Source organism: Protobothrops mucrosquamatus, unplaced genomic scaffold, assembly GCF_001527695.2.
Source record: "Protobothrops mucrosquamatus isolate PMUCROS unplaced genomic scaffold, P.Mucros_1.0 scaffold7, whole genome shotgun sequence".
Taxonomy (NCBI): domain Eukaryota; kingdom Metazoa; phylum Chordata; class Lepidosauria; order Squamata; family Viperidae; genus Protobothrops; species Protobothrops mucrosquamatus.
This window is the reverse complement of record NW_015386394.1, coordinates 1,593,512-1,611,403: the sequence shown is the minus strand read 5'-3', so window position 1 is coordinate 1,611,403 and position 17,892 is coordinate 1,593,512. Positions and strand designations below refer to the sequence as shown.

Genomic DNA, 17,892 nt, shown 5'->3' with positions numbered 1-17,892 from the left:
TGCCACTGGCCAGAGACAAAAATCAGATCCAGTGTGTGACCTCCTATGTGAGTGGGTGCATGAACTAATTGGGTCAAGTCCATGGTCGTCATGGAGGCCAGGAACTCCCGAGCCACCGCCGACGTTTCGCCCGCCGATGGCAGATTGAGATCCCCCATGACTATAAGCCTGGGGGTCTCCACCGCCACCGCGGCTATCATCCTACCCTACACCTCTTCCTTTCTAATGCTTTTGTTATTTGTGGAATTGTGATCATAGGAACTTTAGATCTCTTATCATATCCATTCCTCCTAAGGCATAGTTGAGGAGAGTGTGGAATTCCATAATGTACTAGTTTCCTTCAACCTTGCAGCGCAGAATGTCTGGGTGCTTCTCTGTACTCAATCAGGAACATTGATTCCTTGCCCTCCACCTTCATGCATACCAGAATTATAAGAAAGAAGAGAGAAAGTATCAAATTTGGTAGAGTATGGGGAGCTGCAGTGTGAATGCCCCTAATGTATGTCTGCTTAATCATAAAGTCAGATATTTCTGTCTTGACAGAGTCTTTTTCCATCAACATTGCTGACAGGTACAGAATTTGCCTGAGACATTTTGCTATCTGTATCAATACTCTGTTTTTTTCCCTTGGAAGGGCTCAAGCAGTTAAATCCCAGCAGGAAGTTCCACAATTGAGTCTGTTTGCTTTTTGACTGTGATAGTAGAGGAATTACTTCCAGCAGTTTTCAGAATATATTTGTTCTCTGTAAATAAGCTGCAAGACTCTTTTGTTCTCTAGAGAAGCATTATGCTTTGATGTTGATGCATGATAAAATCTAGCCTGCAGCTCTTGCTGGACTCTCTTATATTTTTATGACATACCTACCACTTGGTTGCTGGCAATTTTCAGTGCTGAATCCCACATGTCTTCTTAAAATATATAGAATACAGTACTGAAAATTTTACATCCATAGCTGATCCCTTAAGGGCAATTAGATAATGTGTTGTAATTAATAGGCAGGACAAACCAATCCAGATTCTGCTAGAGAGACAAGCTCAGTGAAGCAACCTAGTACTTTCTAGATATTTGGACTATAACTCCAAGCAGTCCAAGCAACACAGCAGACTGTGGATATTATAGTCTATCTCAGTGTTTCTCAACCTTGACAATTTTAAGGCATGTGGACTTCAACTCCCAGAATTCCACAGCCAGCATTGCTGGCTGTGGAATTCTGGGAGTTGAAGTCCACATGCCTTAAAATTGTCAAGGTTGAGAAACACTGGATCTGAACAGTAACAGATTTACTCCCTCAATCTGCTGGCCAGTTGGCAACCCAACTACTTTGAAATCCTCCAGTGTTTTGACTGGGGGCCACATCTTGAATTTTGTGAGCACTACATCTGCTGGATAGCTTCCTCATAGTAAGACTGCTGTGGGCCATATGGCCTTTCATAAACCAAAACATTAGAGGAGACATAGAGAGGCAGATCCCTGTCATTATAATAAGAGTCACATAGTTGTTGAAAACTATTTGGGCCAAAAGTGAGCAGTGAAGTTAAATATTGGTTTAAATATGAGAGTAAGAGGGTTTTTTATTGGGTCAAAGCCTGTTTGCCAAAACTCTATGGTGCTTAATACACTATCTACTTGTATTTTTTGATGGCTATTAATACACAGAACATACCTATACAAATGTATGGTTCTTTATAAAGTACTAAAGGTAATAGTATTAATTTAAACAGAGCTTTGAGAACAGGAATTCTTTCCTGGTTGCCTGAGGTAAGCCTAATTTATTGTTTGTGACCAGAGAAATGGCCGTTGATGGACAATTTGATGTTTGGTTAATTTCGATTTTTTGCTTTATTGCCACTATCCTGAGAGAAAAAGGTATTTTTAAACACATGTATCAGAGGAATAAAACTGAGGGCTGTGTACAGTGCCAGAAACTCTTGTGTGTGGCCTCAGCAAATACCATCAAATTGAAAATGGAAGAAGCAGGGAATAACTAAATACACAACTGATTGCTTACTTAATTAAATATTAGAAAAGAAATAAATATAGTAAACTCTTGGTCCTGTTACTGGGGGACAGGGCATTGACCAGTAAGGCCAAATAAGATCTTTGGCCTGGAAAAAATTAAACAGCTTGAGATATAAAGATCAGGTAATTATCTTTCAAACAGGTAGAATAGAAAGGTTTCAAATCCAAAGCCTTGGGAGCTAAACTCCAGAGGATCCAATGATTTCTCATTTGGGTGCACCATAAAATCTCTTCTTAGTTTTCCACCTCGCAAGGCCACAGAATCCTCCCTCCTCCCTAATCCAGCAACAGAGGCAGTGGATTTGGTGACCATATTGGGTAATGACGCCTTTCTCCAGCCAACAGCTGCACCCGTATCAGATTCCCTGCTCTATCTCTTTCACCTCCTCCCCCTGCCCCAGATCTTTCACCATCTTCACCAGCAGCTGTTTATCTCCGCGTGGACAAGTAGCACATAGCCAATAGCCTCATTTCAAGGACACCATGTCCTCTGATGAATTGTAAGCAGAGATTTCCAGAGACTGTTTCATGCCCAAGACAAGAAATCCAAACAACATTTGTTTCCCTCTCCCAGGTGACAAAATAATAAATAAATGAACAAAATGAGCTTTTTCAAAAACATCCCAGTATCTATCTCTTGAAGCAAGGATAGACCTACAAGATAAGATAGACCAGAGTCATCTTGTAGGAGAGATGGGCAGCATAAGAATTTAATAAATTAATTTAATAAATTAATTACCATGAAGCCAAATGCAGAGTTGACTTGAGCAGATGTGAGGTGTTTACAACAGGATGGAAATTAGACTGACATTTGTATTGTTTTTGCCATCATTTTGTGGCCAGGGAGAGATTGTGGGGTTTTCAGTCCCAAATGCCAAATCATTTTTCAAAGTTTAGGTTTTTTGCATCCTGACAACTGGGTAGAGAGCATCATTTTACTCAGACAATTAAAAATCTTGATTTGTCCTGAAGCCAGTTGCCTTAGGGCAGGCCCAAAGCTTCTAAGAGGACCTTTCTTTATTACTCAAGTCTCTTTCATAGACTCTAATTTACTCTCTGCCCTTCTAGCTTAATATCCAAACTAATTGGGTTGCCAACTGCCCAGAGGAAAAACAAGAAGAAACGTGGAGGAGGGGGTTCAAATCACTTTTCTTTTTCTTATGCATCTAACAGTAGTACATAAGTTGCAGAAACCAGCTTTTTTCATACCCATATAATCACCAGCTAATTCCTATAATTCACATTGTTTTTAAAGACAACTGCAGGGACTTTTTCAAAAGTTGGCAAACCTACTTGCCAATTCAGCACCTGGCTCTTGTACACCCATGCAATTTCTGATTTTTGTTTTCCTTTCACTAAATAAATGCCAAAATACCTCAAGGGAGAGTGAGCTTTGCTCATACTTGGCCATATGCTTGCATCTCCCCTTTTTACTTTCACCTCCTAACTTCTGCAAGTTGATGTTGCTGGGATTAGACTCTGTCTGACCCCCACCGTCACCTCAGATACTACTGAATCATGGCTGTGTTTTGGGTAATGTGCTGGAAATTTAAAACAGCGGTATTTATTAAAGATGTACTTATTATAAATAAGTATTGACTCTGTCCAATTTTCCCCCCACCATTTTGAGTGTCAATTATGTCTAAAATGCTTAATATAAGTGCTTCATTTATGGTGAATGTGTTGGCTGAAATAGTAGCAGTCCTGTCTGTTTTTTTCTCCCTTTGTATAAGTTTTGTAGCTTTTTTTTTCATAGCAGATCTTATGTTTTAGTTACTGATACATCCTTTATGCACTTTTCTTGGTGGACCAAATAGAGGGCGTTGTTGTAACTCATCTGTGTGTTTTCTTTTTTCTTTTTCCCTCATGGAACATGAGAGCTGCTCCTAGCTTTGTAGCAAAGCTGTCTTTGTAATGACTCCTTGTGTCTTTCCTGGACTAGGGCCTTTTCCGAGGTGCTAATGGCAACGTGTGCGGACCTCCTGCCGAGCTCAGGTTTTCTTCCAGGCATCTTGGACTCCATCACATTTCTCTGGCTCTAGTCTCATTAATACATGAATAGTTAACCTACTCACTGCGCAACTGCACCTGCCTGTCTTCTCAGCCTGACACTTGAACTCCCCCCCCATCCCACCATTCCCTCTGCATTTTATCCTCCCAACAAATGTTGGGCCCTATTGGAAAGAATTTAATCCCTGTTGAACTTGTCTTTATAAGCAGGACTCTGTAATTTTGGGGGAATCCATCTGGCTACTGGGAGGTGGTTGTGACAATGGGAACTAAGGTTTTGTGTTGCCCTTGGGATGAGTAGAGGAATGTGGGCACAGGGGAGGATTTGGTGGGCTGAGGGGGATGGCTACTGCTTGGAGGGGTTGTCTGCATTTGGGAGTGGCTAGAATTGTGTGTCCATGTGCTTTAATACTACACACAGGTGTTGTGTGCTAAGACAAGCAGAATCACTGTCCTGTTCCCTAGTCTGTAAGCATGTTCACAGAGGGTGTGTACATTGGATATCATTCTGGTTAGGATTCAGAAATAAAAGGGAGAACCATAGAAGAGGAAGTTTGATCTGCGCCTGATTCCCTCCGAGTTCATTAGGGAAACTGAGTTCACCCAATCTCTGGGCAAGGAAAAGCAGCTCATGAGACATGTTTCTGAATGGAAATTCAGGAAGGAAAGGTTGGAGAAGACTGACTTCATTGCCATACTTCAGCTCAAAGCTACTACCTCCCACAGCTGCTTTTCATCTTTAAAGGTGGGAAACATTATTCTTGTCTGCTGTGCAATTTCTGGTTTGGTACTGAATAAAACACATTGCTACACACTGAAGATACTCTTCCAGACAAAATATAAAAAGATGCTTCAGGTTCCAACTCAGATCGAGCCCTTCTGTTTTTGGAAAAATAAATGCCAGCCTTCAGAATTTAAAAATTTAGAAAATGTTGAGAAGGAAGATGCTATATTTTTCCAGCCTAAGGGCATAATCAAATGCAGGTTAAAAATTCATAACACATATTAAATTAGTTCAACTGAATAATATATGTTCCAGATAGTTTGACTTAAAATAGACCTCTTTTTTATAGACAGTAGATGATAGAGCAGCAAACCTATTTCTGGATTGTATCATTTTAGATAGCAGGAAGGGCTCATATATCCAAATGCTCAGCTCCTTATGAAATAATTCCTACACATAGATGTTATGGAAAATCTTGCCTTTTGCTATATGCTAGTGTTCTTCTGTGGAAATGTACTGCAAACACAGTTTTCTCAGTGTATTTGGCTGTTTAAAAGAATTAAAGTACTTCAGACTAGGGGCTAAATTAATTTACAAAGGGTAGATGGCATTGCAAGCATGTAGGTAAGCATTCAGTGATGTATCCTTCTACTAGGAATCTCAGTGCACTTTTTACCATATACATACCATGTACAGTATCTCTTTCCATTCATACACAGTTAGTCTTGTTTTGTGATTAATCTCTCATGCTGTAGCCATTGCTACCTGTTTATATGCTTTAAATAAACTGGTCCGGTTTGTGCATTATGTTTTGCTCAAAGGGGAACTTGCTTGCTCCTATAACTTTAGCCATCATGATATGTGAAAAATAGTTTACCCATTTAGCATGATGTGTATCCAGCCAATTGCGTTTACCTAGATCTGTGTTTGAAGTTGTAACAACCCCACAAATCCTTTTTTTGACATGCCTGTTATTTTTTCTGGTAGGTGCATCCATAGGTGATCATGCATGCCCTTTATAGGCCGTGCCCTCAAGGCTAATTTGTGGCAGGAATTTTGAAGACAAGTTCAACGTCCTCCCCACCCCTAGCCAGATTAATTGCTCTTCTGGCTCTTCTCTTCTTCCCTCAATCCTTCAGCACTTCTGACATTGCAAGACAGAGGCTGTGCACATTTGGTCTGTTCTCAGAATGCTGCATCGTGGAAGTTGCATTGTGGAATAAGAAGGGCCACCTGCATGGAGAAGAAAGAGATGTGGATCTGGGTTGGTTCTTTGCCACCAGGCCCTCAGATCTTCTCCACAACTTTGTCATAAATTACATCCACTCAGCCAGTCTTGCTTCTCTCCACTAACGGTTTTCTGTATGCTGCCATGTGTCTGTCCTGTTCGCTAACCCAAGACAGAATGTTTGCTGGTGCATTGAAATATGTTCTCGGTGAATTCTTTTTTTGGATGTGTGGGTGGTGAAGCTTGGAAAGAAAAAAAAAAACCACAATTCCCTTTAAAGGGAAATAATGGATTTTATATTGAAATTGGGATTTGCAAGACATGGAGAAGAACTCTGGATTTCTCAGATCTCAAAGTCATTACTGTTAGATAAAATTAATGTGCAGTCATATATCTAGAGGAGGAAACTCTTAGTATGACCCCATTGATGAAGTTAGCAATTCTGTGGGTGGTTTTCAAAGGGCAAAAAATAGGCCTGAGAACCTAAAGTGATGGGAGTTTGATAATTGTTTGTTCCTTTAATGCAGTTCCTCCCAACTGGGGGGGGGGGAACCACATTATTATGCTCAGCTAGCATCACTTACGCCTGTAGGAACTAGAGGTTTGATAAAATGCTCCCTCATGTTAGGAGATACCCAGGCACACAAAATATTGGCCCATCTGAAACACAATTAGGCTAGAAATCTTGCCTCAGATGGGCTACTTTTCTTCATTTGTTAATTACTTGAGAAAATGGTCAAAAACCTAGGATCTTCCACTTGGATTCTTAATGATATCATCCTAGGAATTCTTCTTTGCAGTTTTATATATATGTAATTATTTACATTTATCTGTAGCTTCTTAGTGAATACTGTGGTATTTGAAAATTAGTGGAGATAATAGGAAACAATAGAGACAATAGGAAAAAGGAACCAGGAGTCAGTTCTGATATTTCTTCTCTTATATCATAAGCCAAATGCAATCAATAGTCTAGAAAGCATAGAAAGGATTAGGCCTTTTATTATCTGAGCTAAGCCCACTGAAGAATACCTCGTTGCATTGGCAGAAGGACTCATACATTTGCTCAAAGCAATCTTTTGTCCAATTGGTACCTTCCAAGAGAATTGGGACATTAGATCCTGAAATCTCCAGCCATGTGGCTGGAGAAAATGTCAAGGATTCTTTCCTAAAACCCTAGAAGGGTCATTCTACATGAGAAAGACACTTCTAGTTCAATAGGTCCTTACAGTTTTCAAGACTCAACATGTAGGATGATGATCACCAAGTTTTATAGAGGAGGGAAGGGGGCTGCTGCCACCCTATGTAACTTAACCATTTTGGTTTCTCCTATATAATAAAAATGAGATGTGTGGCATATACATTAAATAAATAAATAAATAAATAAATGCCAATACATTTATCATGGAGATACTGCTATATACAGTAAGTCTTCCTTTTTCCTCATGGCATCTATGTTTCTTTCCATGAACTGCAGTCATCACATTACAAAGTTCAGCATCTTCCCTTGTGACTGCCTCGAACTTGAATTGAATTCAGCCTCTTCTCAGACAAGTTCAGCCACCTTTTCTCACCCGTGGCTGAATTATAAAATTTGGAAGACCCCTCTCTTGGTGAATATGGTGAGAGTTGACCCAGGGATGTGTGTGATCCTGCTTTCTTCCCCTCCCACCCTTTTCCACAGCAACCCGAAGAAGTCCCTGCACCTGAGCTATCTCCAGAGACAGAGGATGCAGAAAGTGAGGAGAATAAAGCCCAGCCAAAACGCTTACATGTGTCCAACATTCCCTTCCGCTTCCGTGACCCGGACCTGCGGCAGATGTTTGGAGTAAGTCAGTTCTACCCCATCCCTAAAGAGACTCGCCTGACGTCAATGCTGGGTTCCTTAATCTGTTCATTTATGTTGGTTTCTTTAGTTTAAAAAAAAAATCAGATCTTGAAATCGGGAAGCACCAACTCATCTGAAGAACATTGATTTGGGGGTAGAGTGAAAAACAAGCATATATTTTCAACAAATACTGACTTATAATTTGGGCCCTATATATGAATTAATCTCAGCCGAAGAAAATTGGTTTTCGGGTAGAAAAACAAACCAAATAATCAAGCATATTCTTTCAACAAATGCCGATATATAATTTGGGCCCTCTATATGACATAGTCTCTTGATAAAAACTAGGCTGTGCATTGTCATTCTGACAATGGTTGATTTTCTTCCTATTTTCCAGCAATTTGGAAAAATCCTCGACGTGGAAATCATCTTTAATGAGCGTGGCTCAAAGGTACTGCATGGAGAAGGGCTTCCAAAGGAAAGCTGTGGATTGTCTGTTCTCTCTCAGAGGAAAAGAAGTTCAGGATTTGCTGGTGGCGCTTGGCAAATCCATCGTGCTTGGCAAGCAATGCCACCTCATTGCAAGGTCGCATTAATTTTAGGAATCCTACTAATGCAGCCAGAACTTTTGCAAGTTATTCAGAGTTGCCAGAACCACAAGAGGGGAAGCAAATAAATTGGATGGATGGATGGATGGATGGATGGATGGATGGATGGATAAAATTGCCTTGACACATTTATCCACCTTAGTTTGGAGACAACACGAAATGCAGACTTTGTAAATGGCAAAATTTCTTTAAAAATACCTGAATATCAGGAATAGTATTTCCCTATACCAATCTTTTTGTTGTGACGGTTTGATCATATAGAGATGGCAAAACAAAAATATAGTGGAAAAGTGAGTGGGTCATCAGAAAGAGAATAACCAGAAAGTAATGGTTGTGTAAATTGATAAGCTCTTCACAGAGAAATAGGTGAGAAGCTTAATAAATAAAAGGTAATATATGAAATAACGTATAGTAGACTTGAAGGAAGCAAGTAATGATTCCAGGAATGCAAAGGGGAGGGGGAAGAGTGATTAATAATAACATGCCTTTGATTTCTTTAGCTTAGTATTTCTAATTCCAATGCTCCAAGGTTGCTGAAGTCAAAAAGGTCTCAGGATTGGCAGCAAGATCAATAGGGAGAATTACTAGGGTTGAAATGTGTTGGATTTGAAACAAAACGATGCTTTAGAATGCCAAGAGAGATTCTGCCAATCAATCAATCAATCAATCTTTATTTGGTCTTGGCTAGCAGGTAAAACACTAAATTCACAATTAATTAGGATAAAAAGGGAAATGAATTATTCTACAATATCTAAAAAAGGTTAGAATAAATATGATGTACTGTGCAAACTATAAAACAATTCTTGGCTGTGGTCAAAGAAATAAAATCAGGTTAATCTGATAATAATTTAACATAAATCAAAATATTTAGTGAAGAATGGAAATAATAATTCCTGGTGAGCACCTATTACAGAATGTTTTCAAACATTTCAGTTATTCCTCCACCACATAGACACAGTCTCTGTTTAAAGGAGAAAGATCACGTCTGCAACTTTTTGAAGCAGCCACATCTTTTTCCAGGATCACAGGGAAACTACAGAAGACTGATTTTTATAATTTAATCTGAAAGTTGCATAGCCTTCTGATTGTTTTTGCAATGTAAGTCAGTCTTTCCAGTTTGCTCCACAATGACACAGATCTTCTGTTCTCTTAGGGTTTTGGGTTTGTCACCTTTGAAAACAGCCAAGATGCTGACCAGGCACGAGAAAAGCTGAACAGCAGTATTGTTGAAGGGAGGAAAATTGAGGTGAGAGTTTAATCTATGTATCATACAAACATGTATCAGCATACCAGTTTTTGCTCAACATGGTATTTTCTTCTTTGCTGAAGGTTCCCCTACCAAGATTTAATGTTACACTTAACAGTCAGGGAAGCAGGATATGCTGCATGCAAGAAATACTGAAGAGATTTATTCATGAATTCAACCAAAGTCTTGCAAAGACTTCTTCAAAGACAAAGTATAATAATAGTCTGCCTTTCCTACTATAACTAACTACATCTTGTTGCACTTTGATCTGACTTCCTGCTTTTTTCTCCCATGCAGGTCAACAATGCCACTGCCCGTTTAGTCACCAAGAAACCCCCAGTGGCACCTCTGGTGAATGGTATGCAATATGCTTGCTTCTAAATGCCATCTTTAAAACAAATAGTTCGGAGTTCTCTCACTAGAGTATGACAGCCAAGGCCAAGGCCAAGGCCTGCTTTTATTCAAGGCAGCTCTTTCATTTTTCTGACTTCATGGCATCTTTGGTGACACCCCTAGCAGGGCAAGTAAGTGCTTGGGGCTAAGGCAAGACACTGCGATTCGCCCACTATCTTTCCCCAGACTCCAGATTTCTATTTTAACCTCCAGAGCCTCCAACTTTGGAATGGCTATGGTTTTTCTGCCTTTTTTTTTCATTTGGGGTATTTAGGGGTTTTAAGGAATTAATTGATGTCATAGACTTTCAGAAGCTTAACCTCAAAAACCCTCCAGCTCTATCCCCAAATCACTAATTCTGATTTGGAGGAGGTTAATGAGCCAAAAGCATCCTTAATCATTTGCCAGGCTAAATGCATCCATTCACCACTACTACCCAAAAACCTTGCAAAACCGTACTGAAAAATTTGGCCCTATCCAAACCAAGGATGTTACAATGTCATTGGCCATGTCTCTCTGGGCATAGGAAGGATGTGATAATGATGATATATTTCTAATGACAAGAAAGCTGCCAGTTCTGACTGACACAGTGCTCTGTGTCTTTTTTATTTGCTCCTGTGATACACAACATACTTTACTGGACTGGTATAGACCTGTTCAGATTGATTAATTTTTTTTGTGGCTTAATATGTTATGCAAATGCAACCAGTTTGGGTTTTTTTTCTCACTTTTGCTCGGTCCAAATGCTTCAAAAAGTCTCATTGTTCAAGAATAATGTGTAAACTCAGGAAATGATCTTGTTCAATAACCAGGTTAAGAATGTTGGACAAACCCAGCTTATATCTTCCAGTTAGTTTTTGTTACAGTGGGGCTGCCAGGCTGAACTGGCCATTGGCCAGTTCTTATAAAAAGGCCTCTATGCTGAAGTGCAGACAGTAGGAATGGTTCTGCCTGAAAGACTTAGGCTTCAATTGTCTGGAACCTGCTGCAGAGTCCGAGGGGATAAAACACATTCGATGTCACACTCCAAGGTCTGAGACAGACCTTCATCTATTGAAAAGGAAAATCCAGCCCTGTCCTGTTTTGCCTTACCCCAACTTTTCCTGATAATTAGAAGCTCTGATACTGAGGAAACTAAAATGCATGCTAGGAGAAGTTATTGATATGTCTTCTCTACCCTTGACATCAACCTAATATATTGGCCTTCTATATCCAGAATTCCGGGCAATGGCCACGCTGTCTGGGAGATGAAATCTATGCATATGGAAAGCGCCCAGGCTAAAAAAGATTGATTTAGACCCTAAGCCCTGCTATATGCTTTAGATATTGCACTTTCAACTGTAGAGGCTTTATACATACCAGCAGGAAATTGTATATAAAGTTAGCAGAATAAACAAATAATAAACAGGGCAGTTTGTATTGGGCTGGGAATATTTAAGACCCTCAGGCATGCAGATTCCACAAAGGCATCATTTCAGCCCTTGCATTCTGTGGCTGGCATGGATTTGCAATAGTTTCCAGGGCTGGAGTACTCCAACTAACGAGACAGAATTACTTCAACCAGCTGTCCCCATCTTTCTAAAACATACACATATGCAAATGACTTGGCATGTCCAGTTAAGGTTGTGCAGGTTCTGGTAAGCTGGGAGAGTGACCAGATATGCAGAATGATTGGCAAGGCAAGAAGAAATAAGATAGGCATATTGATCATCTGATCTTCTCTTTGCTTGGATGTCCTTACAGGATGGAAGATCAATCCTGTAGTTGGCGCTGTCTATGCTCCTGATCTGTACACAGGTTAGTGTGTTATGTGTCAAATTGTAGGAAGCGACATTGGCATAAAACGAATGCATGTACACATACACACAGACTTTTGAATGCATACTAGTTAGGAATATATGCTGTGTGAATGGCATACATGCATTCGGGTAGTCCTCGGCTTACAACCCAAGTTGGGGCCAGAGCATCTATAGTCATCATATAACTGCCTCATTGTTCGATCTTTTTTGCCACAGTCATTAAACAAATCTGGCTTCCCCCAATGACTTTGCTTGTTTGAAGGTGGCAGGGAAGGTTGCCACCTTCAAACGTGACCCCGAGGGTGCTGCAACCCTCGTAAGTACATGCTAGTTAGCAAGCACATGTATCACAATCATGTGACCACAAGGGCTTGTGTGTGTGCATATGCAAGAGAAAAAAGTATGTAATTGTTAGATATAGATAGATAGACAGACAGACCGATATAGATATAGATATATAGATACATAGATATAATAAAAAAAGAAAAGTACATTTTTTTCTTAAAAAAAAAAAAGGAAGAGACTGCCAAGATTTGATCAAATGCTGGTATTTTCTTTATTACCCCATTTAAAAAAAATTGAAATGTTGACAGAAAACATACTGGCAGCAATCTTTTGTTGCAAATCAGATATAGACGTATCCTCCCAGCGTGTTGTAAGAGGAGATCATCCCACTCAAATTTTTGGGATGATTAGGCCTAGTTTTTTTTATCCCAAGTTGAAACATTAAGCACATTTAATTTTGGTTGCTTTCTTAGAATCATCCTTTCTAAGCTGCTCTGCCTCTTCCACTGGTAAAACTTTGGAGCAAAAAAACAATCCCTTTCTTTGTCCTGATTAGTTCTATTTCTGTTCCAAATCTGCCTCTCTCATGTAATGGAATGTTTCTGTCTTTATTGCTCCTCTAACTCAGTGGCAAGCATTCCTTACCCCATGATGGCACCTGCTGCTCTGGCTTATCGTGGGACTCTGCGCGGGCGTGGCCGAGCCACTATCTATAATCCCATTCGGGCAGCACCGGCCCCCACTCCAGTTCCAGCCTATGGCAGGTGAGCATTGGCAGAGAGGAACTCGTGGTGGAATTTTGTTCTCTAGTAAACTCAAGTCAGCATGCAAATAAATGAAGTCTTCAGAAATGACTCGGACTAGAAGACTCCCTTTCTAGCCCTACAATTCTATGTTATGTCTCATTAACTGAAGTGCGGTGAATAGATAAAAACGTCATATATTCTTGCTTTTTTCTTCATTTTTCTCAATAACTATCTGGCTGCAACAGAAGCCTGATTCAGCTATTCTTGGGGTGGACATAGGAACATCAAAACTGGTTCAACTACTATGAAGACTTGTAGTCTCTCATGCCAGATACACAGTTCTTCTTTCTGGTTGTTAAATGGTCAGGGAAGGGCACTGTGCACATGGCCAAGGTCATGTTTTGCTCCTCATATCTTATATAACATAATTAAAAGCAGCTTCTTAAGACGGATAACTTGTATTTGAAAGGGGTGGGTCTGAAGGGAAAGATATTTCCTGTTGCATACTGATATTTCTTTTTTCACCCAGCGTGCTGTATCCAGATGGTCTATACAGTTCTGACCTCTACGTAAGTCCTCCTCTGGGTATTTCTGGAAATTAGAATCCAAGGGTGCTGGATGGGTGCCCAGCACCAACTGTCCCAAAGCAGAAAAGGAGTGGTAGGACTCATGATCCTTTTGCAGGGATAAGATTGCTGACCTTTGGGGGCACTGAGTCAAAAAGGACTTTGCGTATGCCAACATCATGCATAAAGTTAAAATGGATAAAAAGAAGGCGTGACATAATGTTTCTTGCACTCATGGCATTGAGTAGGCATTGGAAGGAGTCATGCAACCTGCTAAGTGCATTCAGAAAAACTGTGGCCAAGTTCCCTTCCTTCTCAGCAGAGAGAAGAGACGGAGGGCTCTGTAAACTCTCTGGGTCATTCATCCAACAGATTGTAAGATTAAGAAAGCAGCTAATCACTTTAATGCTCTTTTCCCTGCTAGTGGTTCTTTTTTTCTGGCATAATATAAAATAAAGACAGAAATCTGTATGAAATACACATATACAGTATACCAAAGTTCAACAAACTTCAAACCAACTAGAGCCTACACATTTTAAATGCACTCTGAAGCTCAGTATTAAGAGGCCATAATGGCATGAATGTTCATACCAGAGCTTAAGAAACCAATCAAACCAACATTGCAGTCATAGTCTTTACATTTATATAATCTCAGCAGCAATATGTGTGTGATGCACATAGCTTTGTATTATCTATTGCAAAACAAATCAACAGCACAGGCAGTCTATCCTTCTAGCCACATTACTGCTTTATTCTTTTTAAAAGCAACAGTTGGCTAGGTTTGAGCTATGCAGCAGTGATTCCTTTTCACTACCACATTACTCAGTCTAATCTAAATCATAGCAACAATAACATGAATGATCCGTATCCCTCTGCTGGCATTTTTTCCCCCAAAAACAACCCAGTCCCAAACCACAGAACAATTTTCCGGATGAGGTACTCAGAATTGTTGGAACACTCAAGCAAAGCTCTACAACATAGCTAATTTTTATTTTGAACTTGATCTAAAATTGAACAGAACTCTTGAAACACTCAGTTTTGTTTTGTGCTTAGAACCCTTGTTTTGAGAATAGAACTTTTTGTTTTGAAACATTATGCGTATTCCTGCTGCATCATAAGCAACCCAGTCCCATTTTTATTAATCTGTTGATTAAGCCAAGTCTAGATAGGTGAGTAGGCCAGACTACAAGTAGTTCCTGATTTAAGATGGTAATTGAGCCTGGAATTATAGTTGTAAGTCATGCCAGCTGTTAAGCAGGTCACCATGTCTTTAAAACTCTTTTACAACTGATTTTATGATCTTTAAATGAATCACTGTGGTTGTAAATGAACACTGCTGTTGTTAAGTGAACGCCGCAGTTGTTATGCGAATCAATTATCTGCAATGGTTATTTTTTTGCCAGAATCCAGAAGTAAACACCAATTCCCACCCCAAAAAAAGTTGCAAATCGCAGTCACATGGCTGTGGAACACTGCAAATGGCCGTAAATGCAGGCCAGTTGCCAAGTACACAAAACGCAGTTGCTTATCACCAGAGAGTGAGCGACTGTTGAAACTACACAACTGAAAGTATAGGTAAAGATGGAAAAAAGTTATGTGAAAAAGAAAAAAAAATCTCTTCAAGGCACAATCAGATAGGCAGAAAGACTGCTCAAAGTTCTCTTAAACAGGCCATTTCAGGAGCAGGAAAACAAGATAAAGTCCTGCTTTTCCCTAAGAAATTGGTGTGTGTGTGTGTGTGTGTGTGTGTGTGGAGGGGGGGATAGCAGGATGTTTACAGACTGTTGGAGTAATTTTTATTTTAGCCGCTGTTTGAATTTTAGGGTTATCCTACAGCGTACAGAGTGGCCCAGACACCAGCAGCTGCAGCTGCAGCAGCCACAGCAGCAGCAGCAGCAGCATACAGTGATGGGTATGTAGAGGCTTGGATTATCCTGAGTCTGGGCGTTTTTTTTTTTGTTTGTTTGTTTTAAATCTATTGCAGGGGAAAGGATTCTTAAAGGGTACAGGAATTATTAGCACTGTCCTTTCCGCAGGCAACGTCGCAAAATTGCCAAGCTGCTAATTGATGAGTAAAATCTTTTCCCTCGTTTTTAATGTCCTTCTTTTCCTAGAGAAAGAAGTTGATTACCCCAGTGAGGAAGCCTATTGGGCAATATCTGGTCCATGAGCCTAAGATAATATAATAATAATAATGATGATGATGATGATGTTGTTGTTGGAAGGGACCTTGGAGGTCATCTAGTCCAACCCCTGCTCCCCCCTTCCCATCTTGACTGCTGATGTTTTCTCTGATGCAGGTATGGACGGGTCTACACTACTGCTGAGCCTTACCACCACACAGTAACCCCTGCCTATGGAGTTGGTGCCATGGTGAGTCACTTCATGAATGAGCCAGGCATGCTACATCTTGAAAAGATAGCTGGGCAGGATCAGTTGTCATGCTGTCCAGTCATCTACTGTAAGCCAAGAATATCTGTACAACACAGACTCTAGTGATAGAGACACCGAGCAGATGAACAGCATCTCTCTTTGGTTGGAGAAGAAAACATTTGCACATTGAGAGAGGACGCTGTGCTTCCCGAATCAATTACTTTGATCTTAAATGGCAAAAAAGGAAGGAAAACTAACAGAAAAAAATGTTTAGAAAAATACATAATCATGCAACCCTTGTCAATTATAATTCATGGATCTGAAGACTACAGATTCATGTGGGAAGAATAAAACTTTTGAAATATAAACTTATAGATCTATATAGTTCTTTTTTCCATGAAATATAAAACACACAGATGTAAGATTCTTTATCCATCTCCCGCAGGCTTTTCAAAGCCACAACTCTTAGTGTGTGTTTTTATGAATGGGAATTGGGGCATTTTTTGAAATTTTAAAATCTTAATACAGATGCTTCCCGTCTTACAACCATTCATTTAAAGTCCATTTGAAATTACAATGATGCTGAAAAAAGTCATTTATGATTGATTGTTGCACATAACAACCATCGCAGCACCCCTTTTGGTGATGTGATCAAAATTCAGGAGTTTGGCAACTGGCATGTATTAATAACAACAATTTCAACATCCTGGGGTTGTAACCCTCCTAGCCAGCTTCTGGCAGGTAAACTCATTGGGGAAGCTGGATTTGGCTAACAACTATGCAGTTCTCTTATCAAGTGCAGTGACTCTCTTAATAATCATGACAAGAAAGGTTGTAAAATCAGGTGAAACTCATAGACAACCACTTTGCTTAGCGATGGAAATTCTGGTTCTAATTGTGGTGGTAAGAACCTCCCTGTATCAAATGAGGCACAATTGTATTACTGCAAAATGGCCAGCAGATGGCAGTGTTCACTTACTCATTGAGAATGTTTCTGTTTCATCAATGCTAGCCCACATCGCACAGGTAGTAGGATTCAGATTTTGGTTCTTGATTTGCTTGTTGAATTATCTTTACGGGGGAAAATCTTCAGTACTTTTAAAATGGAATCTTTCACATCTCCCTTGTAGGGAAATGCCGAAGTGAAACCACCAGTGTAACTTTTTTAGCCTTGGTTCCTGTGACAGTAATGATGAAATGGTCTGAAATTATGTGTTACATTGATGAAGTAAAAGAGGGCATTACACGGCAGCAGGAAAGTAAAATAGAGATTAGAGAGGATATTAATTTTTCCCTCAAAATGGACATTTCCTTTCATTAGATCTATTCAGTTCAGGGAGGGTGGGCAGTTGTGGGCCTGTGTCCTCTTTTATCAATTTGGTTTTGTCTCTTCCTTCTCCTTAAAATTCCAGTGCTATTGGCTGTGACTGAGTTACAGGTAGAAAAGAGTCCTTCCTTAGAAGGAAGGCAATTCTCACTTCTCCTGCTTGCTTTCTCTCTTTCTGGCAGGCCAGTTTATACCGAGGAGGATGCAATCGCTTCACTCCGTACTGAAGGACCAAACACTGGGGCTGAGCAACCAGGAGATGGCCCGGATGATGGGATCCCATGCTGAGAACCTTGTCTCTCTGTGTGTGGGTGTGTATGAGTCTGTGTATGAAGGAGAGAATTAGACCATTGATGTGGCTATCTCCCACCCAGCAATACAATACCCTGGGGACTCTTCAGGAATTTTCCTTGAGCCCATAAGAAATTTTAGCATTATTCACAATTCAGGCCTCTTCTGTATCTTCTGGTTGGGTAGAGACCAGCAGGTGGGCAGCACACAAAATCAAAATGCAGATCAAACGGCAGATACACAACCGTAGCCCAGTTATGGGTCTTGAGACCCATAGGTATCCAATTTCAGTTAGACTGGGGAAGCAAGTTTGGGACTTGGTAACTCCATTTTATTTCTTGAATATCCAAAAATTCTCCAACCGTTTAATTGGCTTCCAGTCTCTGTACTGGATCTGGTGCATTTTAAATCTGGATTGAGGCTCTTATAATTGTTACAGCCTCAGATAAGG

At 40.1% G+C, this 17,892-nt stretch overlaps 1 protein-coding gene across 1 annotated transcript in view; it reads left to right on the top strand.

Moving 5' to 3' along the window:
• LOC107282396 (RNA binding protein fox-1 homolog 1-like) overlaps window positions 1-17,458 on the top strand; it is a 32,406-nt gene extending 14,948 nt beyond the window's left edge. The window contains exons 3-12 of the mRNA XM_015810168.1: window positions 7,664-7,807; window positions 8,205-8,258; window positions 9,569-9,661; window positions 9,959-10,019; window positions 11,798-11,851; window positions 12,767-12,902; window positions 13,414-13,453; window positions 15,274-15,362; window positions 15,751-15,823; window positions 17,333-17,458. Of these exons, the coding sequence (XP_015665654.1) occupies window positions 7,664-7,807; window positions 8,205-8,258; window positions 9,569-9,661; window positions 9,959-10,019; window positions 11,798-11,851; window positions 12,767-12,902; window positions 13,414-13,453; window positions 15,274-15,362; window positions 15,751-15,823; window positions 17,333-17,377 (789 nt within the window). The 3' untranslated portion in view covers window positions 17,378-17,458. The remainder of the gene's footprint in view (window positions 1-7,663; window positions 7,808-8,204; window positions 8,259-9,568; window positions 9,662-9,958; window positions 10,020-11,797; window positions 11,852-12,766; window positions 12,903-13,413; window positions 13,454-15,273; window positions 15,363-15,750; window positions 15,824-17,332) is intronic.
• The last annotated feature ends 434 nt before the right edge of the window (window positions 17,459-17,892 follow it).